The sequence below is a fragment of the Melanaphis sacchari genome, unplaced genomic scaffold (assembly GCF_002803265.2).
Source record: "Melanaphis sacchari strain LSU unplaced genomic scaffold, SCAv2.0 Contig8_pilon_pilon, whole genome shotgun sequence".
Taxonomy (NCBI): Eukaryota; Metazoa; Arthropoda; class Insecta; order Hemiptera; family Aphididae; genus Melanaphis; species Melanaphis sacchari.
The window spans coordinates 5,094,526-5,104,425 of NW_020271635.1; the positions used below are offsets into that span (position 1 = coordinate 5,094,526).

At 26.5% G+C, this 9,900-nt stretch overlaps 2 protein-coding genes across 3 annotated transcripts; one reads left to right on the forward strand and one right to left on the reverse strand.

Moving 5' to 3' along the window:
* Positions 1-442: 442 nt before the first annotated feature.
* LOC112602508 (cyclin-dependent-like kinase 5) lies at positions 443-2,273 on the forward strand. The gene is made up of 7 exons (XM_025350598.1): positions 443-795; positions 868-956; positions 1,013-1,206; positions 1,278-1,365; positions 1,437-1,608; positions 1,667-1,836; positions 1,903-2,273. The coding sequence occupies exons 1-7, from the start codon at positions 759-761 to the stop codon at positions 2,035-2,037; spliced, it is 885 nt and encodes a 294-aa protein (XP_025206383.1). The 5' UTR covers positions 443-758; the 3' UTR covers positions 2,038-2,273.
* A 1,354-nt stretch (positions 2,274-3,627) lies between these two features.
* On the reverse strand, positions 3,628-7,697 carry LOC112602481 (N-acetyltransferase ESCO1-like). 2 transcript variants are annotated; one of them, XM_025350573.1, is made up of 10 exons: positions 7,472-7,697; positions 6,932-7,397; positions 6,380-6,789; positions 6,056-6,306; positions 5,622-5,772; positions 5,408-5,554; positions 5,145-5,331; positions 4,916-5,083; positions 4,627-4,835; positions 3,628-3,767 (listed from the first exon to the last, which is right to left on the reverse strand). In XM_025350573.1, the coding sequence occupies exons 2-10, from the start codon at positions 7,388-7,390 to the stop codon at positions 3,638-3,640; spliced, it is 2,112 nt and encodes a 703-aa protein (XP_025206358.1). In that variant the 5' UTR covers positions 7,391-7,397; positions 7,472-7,697; the 3' UTR covers positions 3,628-3,637. The 2 variants fall into 2 exon arrangements, with proteins under 2 accessions (XP_025206358.1, XP_025206359.1); XM_025350574.1 differs by having other exon boundaries at positions 7,468-7,697.
* Between the last annotated feature and the right edge of the window lie 2,203 nt (positions 7,698-9,900).

The window sequence follows — 9,900 nt, forward strand, 5'->3', positions numbered from 1 at the left end:
CACTATACTTAATTTTTACTTTTATTAAATAATTTTTATACTAAATATTAATTACGATTTATGGTTTATGTTGTTTTATTAAGCGTCAACATAACTTCAAGATAGCATATTATCTTCATATTATCCCGTTATCACTTTTGGGAAAATGATACAATTTTGATAGTAGCAAATTTAAAATTGATTCTGCTCACGAGTTACGATTAATTAATTATTAGAATAATTTAATTCATCATTATCAAAAATCACTGTAAAACTAAATTAGTTTTTTCATATGATTTTTGCATGAAAAATTAAACAAAACCTATTTTATCATAGTTTATGAATTAATATTATGAATTAATATTAATAAATAGTTCTTCCCCTCATGTGTACTCCTGAGAAATGATAATTGAAATTGTTTTCTCCGATAAACCATTATCAACAACACTATCAAAGTATCAAGTATCAACTCTATACTCTATAGTCTATACTTAATAATAGGTATTAAATACTTTAGTCTTAATTCTTTAAATTTAATGTACTAAAGAAAAAGTGCAGTCGCAGTGTCACAGAAATACAGATATAGAATAGATAAATATAATCTGTCCTGTGATATAGTACCGCATAGAATACAGATTATTATACATAATATTTTATATCGGCTTACTAGTTTTTGGTAATATTTGTGTACATAAGATTAGGTTATTGTCTTATTGATTAAGATGAACCGCTTTTAATATTATCCTCGTACAAGTCATTTGATATCCTTCATTAAAAATATGCAAAAATACGAAAAACTAGATAAGATCGGAGAGGGTAAGTCCATAATACGCGATTAGTACATTGATATTATGATTAATGTTTACCTTTTTTAACAATCATAAACAGGCACTTACGGTACGGTGTTTAAAGCTAAAAACCGTGAAACTTTAGAGATCGTTGCACTGAAACGCGTGAGACTTGATGATGATGATGAGGTATATATTTAAAGAATTAAATTGATGCGTGTTTTTAAAACAGAATATGTTTCTAGGGTGTTCCTTCGTCGGCTTTGCGTGAAATTTGTTTGCTGAAGGAGTTGAAACATAAGAATATCGTTCGACTATATGATGTACTTCATAGTGATAAAAAATTGGTACTTGTCTTTGAGCACTGTGATCAAGACTTGAAAAAGTATTTTGATAGTTTGAATGGAGAAATTGATCCTAACGTTGTGAAATCATTCATGTATGTATTAAAAAAAAAACAATTATTTTTTTATTGGATAAATGCAACTAAAGTAAAATTTATGATTTTAGGTTCCAACTATTACGTGGATTAGCGTTTTGCCATAGTCACAATGTCTTGCATCGAGATCTTAAACCACAAAATCTTTTAATAAACAAGGTTACCAAATTAGAATTCTCAAAACAAAATAATTTATTCAGATTAAAATCATTTTAATTTGTTTTATATAGAACGGAGAATTGAAACTAGCTGATTTTGGTTTGGCTAGAGCATTTGGAATACCAGTTAAATGTTATTCTGCAGAAGTTGTTACTTTATGGTACAGGCCTCCTGATGTTCTATTTGGTGCTAAACTTTACACTACATCTATTGATATGTGGTCTGCTGGATGTATATTCGCTGGTATATACTTTTTTTACTTCAGTATTCATTCAGAGTTTATTAAGAATATGTTATTTAGAGTTAGCCAATGCTGGAAGACCTTTATTTCCTGGTTCAGATGTAGATGATCAATTGAAACGGATATTTAAACTGTTGGGAACACCAACTGATGAAACATGGCCTAACATGACAAGTCTGCCAGATTTTAAACCAATGCCGATGTATCAGCCTAATATGACTCTTGTGCAGGTTAGTTATAATAAAAAAATTAAATTAAATTAAAGCTTAATTGTTTTATTGTGAATGTTAATTTAGGTAGTACCTAAATCAACGACTAAAATGCGAGATTTATTACAAAGACTTCTAGTGTGCAATCCATCCCACAGAATATCAGCAGAACAAGCAATGAGCCATATATACTTTACAGACATAAATTTGTTACCAAAATAATTTAACATTGCTTTTTAATTTAGAATTTTAAATGCCAATTATAATTAAATGTGCAATACAGTGCTAACAGTAAAAATAATAATTTAATTTCTGAAGTGTTAGTATTATGAATCCAACTCACCAACTCAAGTATATAGTGTATGTAAGAATTAATCTTTGTTACTTCTCATGCCATAACTGTTTTTTTTATTCCAATCTAATTTTTGTCCTGTTCCAACCAGTTCTTAATTTATGATTATTTGAATGTATTTAACAAAATATATATTCTTATTTTAAAGTTTTTTTATATATTTTTTGTTTGATAAATGTTTATAACATTTTATTTAATTAACTTAATTTTTTAAGTTTAATATTTATTGTGTAACTCCAATGCAAATTATAATTTCATTTTAATCAATAATTAAAACCAGTTTGTAAATTTTAGTTTATACTTTTTTTTGTATACATTACCTTTTTATTAAACTAATTGATTGTAACAACTAGTATGCACTAGTGTATTTTTTTTTCGATCTCAATTGTATTAAAGTGTACCTAATTTATTATTTTATCATTTAAAAATCAATAGTCAAGTATTTTGTTAATATCTTTACTATGAATTAATAAAATTATTTAAAAAATATTAAAACCATAAATATTGTTATATCAATTTATTGTATGTGGAGGTCTTTTATTTGTACACTTATTTAGATTAATCCAAATAATATATTATTTGATTAAAAATACATATACATTTAGTTATATTCTCTCTTTATCATAAATTATTATTTAAATATTAGGCATTTATTACAAATACAATGCAGTCTTCTTGATTAATAATGTTTTATCAAAAATAAATTTAGTCATAGTTATCTTAACTATTAAAATATAATAAAATTAATTTTGGTTAGATCATTAATATAAAGTTAGTGCCATCCACGATTAAGGCAAATTATAAAGACTGCTAAGTATCTTGATGTAATAAGATAATACATTAATTATTATGGTTTAGAATTTTCTGAAAAAGACTTTTGTAGCAAACATTATTTTATTTTTTTTTCCAAAAATTAAAAATAATATTAAATACATGAAACACAGTTATAATATAAAAAATGAAACTTATTATTTAGTATGATACAATAAAAAAATAAACATTATGCATAAAATAAAAATACATAAATAATACTAACTCTAATTAAGTAAATACACTATACAAGTTGCTCAAATTAGGACAATACATTTTACAATTCAAAAATTAATATTTTATACTTAGATGAATCTGAATATAGTAATTTAAATGTTACTTATTTGATACAGTTCTAAAGTATTATGAAATTATCTTGATTGAGAGATGCATTAATGAACATTATTTATAATACTATAGTTAAATAAATATACAAATAGAACTTTAATTGTCATTAAGTCATGAACACATTAAACTAGTATACTTGAAGAAGAGCTATCAATTTGGTAATTAAATAAGTTTTTATGATTTTAAAACTAAGTCAATATTAAACATTATAATTTTATAAAAATATTTATTTTAATACTAAGTCTTAATTTAATCTTAGCAATAAAATAAATTTAGTGAATAATTATTATAATTAAGAATTAAAATACATAATTACCACCCAGTATAAACAAAATAATCATTTTTGTTTGTGTACTTTTTAATAAATTGTTTTCCAGCACGTGTGGGTACTGTAAATGCTATTTCATGAAGTGTCAATATATGACCATATGCATAGTTTTTACTAAAACAATTAAATTATTAATGAACAAAACATTTCTCAAAAGATCTGTACTCATTGGCTATTGTGACTACCCCAATTAAGTTTTTTGGTTAATTCAAATCTGTTATAGCAACAATCACAGATCAACAATGTCATATAATTTTGTTATTTTATAAGCAGGTCTGTTCAAAAACATATGCAAAAAAACCAAATCCCAGCTAGTATTTACAATATACAGACTGCATAGGTATTTATTTGCTTAATTTTTTTTACAGGATTTCGCATTAAATTTGCCTCTTAGATTATTATTGTAATCCATCAGAAAGTAAATTTATTTTTAGTATTTTGAAAATCACAAATGATAAATGGTTTAATTCAATTAGTTTGTTATCAAATACTGTTCATAGCAATTGTCGTGATCATAGAAATTTATATATTGAATATAAATTTGTAAATATAGATTTAAAATCCATTAAAAAAATTTTAATTGGATTACAACTGCAATCTATGTAACTATCTGAGTTTTATTGAAAGATGTGACATAAGTAGGATTAATCTAGATTCATGAGCTACATACTCATTTTTTCAGTAAAATATTATAGTTTCTCTATGGAAAAGTTAGAGCAATCTTTTTTTTTTTTTATGATAAGTCCAGATTTTTAAGATAAATTGTGTTTCAAAAGAATTAAGTTATAAACAACCATACATCGCTTTTATATATTTAGTGCTTTAAGTCTTAATGGGAAAGCCTACTTGAAAAAATGTGCTATAATAGTTTAATGTAGCATTAATCTGTGATAGTCAAAATAACAGTTTACTGAGAACACCATGACATAATTTCAGAGTAATCGCAATAACCGATAAATTTCAAAAATCTTACCGAAAACAGTCAAGGAGTTTTGAAGCAATTCCATTATTACGACAATCCCATTTTGTCCATATACGGTTAACACCAACTTTTACAGGATATGATTCTTCAGAAACAATAACCATGTCTTCTGTTTCAGTTTCTAGATTACGATATGCCTCAGATATCAATTCTACTACAAGGCATCCAATCACTTGTTTATCTTTTATGTATAAATAAACCTGAAATATTAAATGTTAATCTTATGAATATGTTAATTATTAATATCAAGCAATAAATTACTAGGAAAAACTAAAAATACCTTTTTAGTTGCAGGCAAAACAGAATTTTGTGTGTTAAAGCCAAGCTCTACATCAACGAATGATATAACTTCTAGAGCTTTTGTACATGCCATTTTAGAATCTGAACCAGATATAACAACAATACGCTCAGTAGTGTCTTGATAAACTACTTTTTCATTTTTAAAACCCTAAAATATAAATATTAAGTTTAAATTATAAAAAGGAAACAATTTATTTTAATCAACATACATTATACTTAAAGATATCTTTAGCTGCATGGTATTTATCATGTTCTGCTTCATCTTCTGGTTCACCTCTCGAATAATATAGACCACATTGTTTGCACAAAAAGCCACCAAATTTCTTTTGACCAGCATCAATTTGATATTGAGTAGCATCAATAATTCTTTTTAGTCTTCGTGTAGTAGGTTTTCCACTACAATAAAAATTATGAAAATTTATTTTTATAGATAATAATTATTTATTTAAGTTAAAAAAAAAAGCACAATTACCATGTAATATGACTTGGTGAAGGGGTTTGATTGGTAAAAATAGGGAACAACTTTGTTTTGGGCGATTCATTTAAAATTACAGAAGAATTATTTGAAGTATCTATTGATTCATCTATGACCATATTAGATTCAAAAGTACTCGAAACACTAAAATATAATTATATATTTAATTTAATGATTTGCATAAATTAATTATAATTGCTTTTTGACTAATTTTTTTTCTGAAGAATACGCTGAATGATAATTTCCATCAATGGCATAAGCATCTCTAATCAAATCTGGCATTTGACATCTTAAAATATTATTGTGGTTTTGTATATTTGATTTTAAACGTTTAGGATCTAGCTCCATGCATGAATCTTCATCTGAAAATTATTTATAGTTCTTTAAATTATTTTAATGCAATGGCATGGTGATAAAATTATAGACCTGTCACAACTAAAAAAAAACCTTATTTTTATAGAGTCAGTGCAGTGCAATAGCATTGATTATTAAACACCAATTACCACACCACTGATTGGATGAAGTATAAATATTAATATTTTATCCTATGAAACAAATTATTTTAAATTTTTTACACAATTATAGTAGCTTAATACTTTAATGAATACATTTAATTGAAATTATATATTATGAATAATTTCATACCATCTTGATCTTCGTGATTTCTTTTTGTAGAATTTGATGAGAGACCAGGGTAACGAACAGCTGTTGAATCGTTATTGTCATCTTCTTCATCATCCAACAATTCTAATAACTCATTAACTTCTTGTCCAATTTGTTCAATTGTACCATCATCTAGTATTTCTGTGTTATTGAAATCAAATTGATCAACTGTGCACATCTTATTTTCATCACCCCAGTTTACAACTTTAAAGTTAAAGCTATTATCTTTTTTACTACAAAAATTAATATTTAAAATGTAATCATTTTATATAAATAAATAATATTGTGTAAAAAAAATATCTTTACCTATTAGGTAAATCATTATGAATTACTTTTGATTTGAAAAATTTTCGGTTATCAGAATCTTCAATTTTTATACGTTCAGGTTTTTCCTGTTTTATATATTCTGTCCAAACATTTTTTAAAGATGGTTTAGAAATATCAAAATTGTTTTTCTTAACTACTTCAATGGTCTCAATTAAATCGTCTTTTTCTTCACATATTTCAGTTTTGATTAATGGTTTTTTATTTGCAGACTTTTTTTTAAATGGTAATATAACACCCGGAAACAAAGTAACCTTAGATTTTTTTTCTTGACTGGTTGATCTTGGTCTTTTCTTAGTGGTTGATTTTGTATCTTTGAATAGTTTAGCTTTTACCTTTGGATTATAATTTAAGCGAGTAAATCTTTTAACACGAAGATCTTCGAGTGATATCTATGAAGAAACAAATACGAACATAATTAAATGATTTGTAAACAATGCATTTAATGTTTTTTTAGATTTCTAAATAAAACATATACACAAAATATAATACATGTATATATTAAATTATTAGTAATTTATTTAACATTTTTACCTGATTACTGCCATAAAAGTTTAATGTTTTTACTCCTAATACAGCCTTATTATTTAAATTTGAGTTTTTTTTGGAAGGAGTCTTAGCTTCTTTGTTAGTCTCTGATTCAAAGGGTGTTGTGTTAACGTTTTTAATTCGTCTAAAATTTGGAGTTTCCTCAATGACAATAGTTGCAGAACATTTATGTCCATTCTTTGATCCCGACATAAGTCTTTCAAATTTATCACTCATAGTAGGACTTAATTCAGTGATTGGAGTGGAATTCGTGTTAAATGATGTATTTGGAGAATCAAGTCCAGGATCATACACTTCAGGTGATGATTGTAAAGGAGCAATATCATGGCTGTCTTCATCCCAGTTGTCTACGGGGAATAATTCACGTTTTCGATTTGATAAAAATGGCGATGGTTCAGTTTTACGTAACCGAAGAGACTTGCGAGGAGTTGTAAAAGCAGACATCCTTTTCCTAAAACAATATAAATACTATATTGAGTATACATAGCAAAATATTTTGCTGGCTATCTTTAAAAACATACTTACACTAAGTTAAGACCGAGGAGTAAATTTAATATTAATTATAGTAATAACTGACAATAAACTGTGCTACAAAACATCTAACTGAATGTTAATTGTTAAAACGTTTGAAACAGTTGAAACTAATGTACGAGTAAGTGTGATACCGTTTAAAATTGGAACTCGAAAAATGAAAATGAATGCCGGCCATCAGTGACTGGTGTTCGTTACATTGTTGTTTTGGAGGGAAAACGTCCAATCAATATGTTCATTTCAGGGGATTTCTAACAGTCACCGTTATGTTATCAGTCATCACAACAGTTCAAAATATCTTATCAACATTTTTGTATTAAGATTTTCAAGGAAGAAATTTAAGTGCATCGATACGTACCGGTTTGAGCGTTCATGAATTATGAGGTTACGTAATGTGCCGTGTACTAGCGTAACCACAGAATAAATAAAATTTAATTAATCCTATGATTGTATGTTTAAAAATTACAATCACGAGACGCACTAAAAAGTAGACCTGCAGACCTATATATATAGGCACCGTCTACTATCGCAGTAAAAAGCAGACTTGCAGAACAATAATCTAAATAATATCAATAAGTAGTTTTAATTCTGTACAAATTACAATGAAAAATGCACTGTTATTATACGATACATATAGTATTATTACTGAAGCTCGGATTTTAATTTTTTTCAAATATCAAAAATGCATTTATAGCGTAATAACTTCAAAAACTTTAATAAAAATTATTAATGGATGGGCGTGATCACGCGAATCACTTTATATGATTAGAAAACATGAAGGACATATTAAATAATCGACAAGTGTAAAGAAGATATCGCTATTTGTTTAAAAACCAATTATTTAAATTACCTGACAATTACTATACAAAATTAAAAATGATGTGTTTCAGTATTTGTATTAATATTTGGTAGAATTTTTTTTCTTACTATTATTACTTATTGGAAATAGATTGAAAATAAACTAATAAAAATAATTAATGCCGCAAAAACTTTAAAAAAGTTCGTTAGAATAGTGTGTATATTGTGTAATTACTTAAACCACATCAGTATCTTGAAAAACAATATGTTTCAAGAATTGAAATAAAAAAAAAAAAATAGAAATTTGAGTTCTATTATTATTTATAATGTTTGGTAATATCTAATTAATTACATTATTTAAATTTTTAATTATTTACTGTAATATGTCAAATATTCGCATAAACAAAGAAAAAAGCTATCAAATATTATTTTGACGAACAGAATTCACAATAATATGGTTTTAATTTAAAATGGACTTTTACAATTCAACATCAACTTAAGTTCGTATTAAACAACATAAGATGAATATTTTTGACAACGCTTTAATTGTTTTTATTATTATAATACTTATGCAGATATCCATGAAATGTTTCTGTAAATAAATTGAAAAGATAAGGATTATTTTATTTTATAGTTTTTATATTTTGAATAATATAATGATATAATGATAATAATATAAATGTCTATACTATTTTACTAACACTAGTTAATAATAAAACTTCACTTGGACCTAATAAATTTTTTGTAATATTATAAAATCAACATTCGGATTCTTATTCTAATAAATATAAATATATTTGTCAATTAAAAATAATACAGATCACTATGCTAATGATAGCCATGGCAATGACTAGTCACCGAGGCTGAAACACGGGCCGTCAAAGCGGCCACAACAACAAGCGACCGCTAAGACGATGAGTTAATTCAGCTCCGCGACGACTAAGAAACCGAAACTGGTACCCAAGGCGTCTGGGGCGCTTCTCACTCTGGCGGTGAAGACTAGGATGGAGGCTCAGCAGACGAGGGATCGTAAAATGTTCTCAAAGCTTAAGGAGAAGAGGAAGGTCAAAGAACAGTCGACAAGCTAACAACATTGGTTAGCCATGCTCCTTACGCTAAATTCGCAACCGGAGGCCGCTAGTAGACCGCCGTCTGAGCTAATATCGGTGGTGGCAATGGAGGTAAACCTATCTGATGAGCCGGTACCGGATGCGTATTTCTGATTCCTAACTGAACTAGGGCATTAGTACCCGAATCTGGTTAGATTTCGTAGTTGGCGCGTCTTCACTACGTTTTCTAACTGATTTAGGACACACTATTAAACATTTGCGTAGAAAGCATATTCTTCGTACCTATGTTAATTATATTTACAGTAAATACTGTAAATATAATTGATATAATTAATAAATTAACCTAATTATAGTATATATAAATAATTTACATATACAATGTTTAAATTATGAACTATACAATATCGTTGTCATGTATGCTATATTTAATTTAAAATATTATGCAAGTACATATATTGGTATATATTATATTATATTATATAGAGTACCAAACCGGGACATCATGTTGAATAATCTTTTTTTTTTTTTTTTAGTTTCAAGTTTAAAATTTCTGAA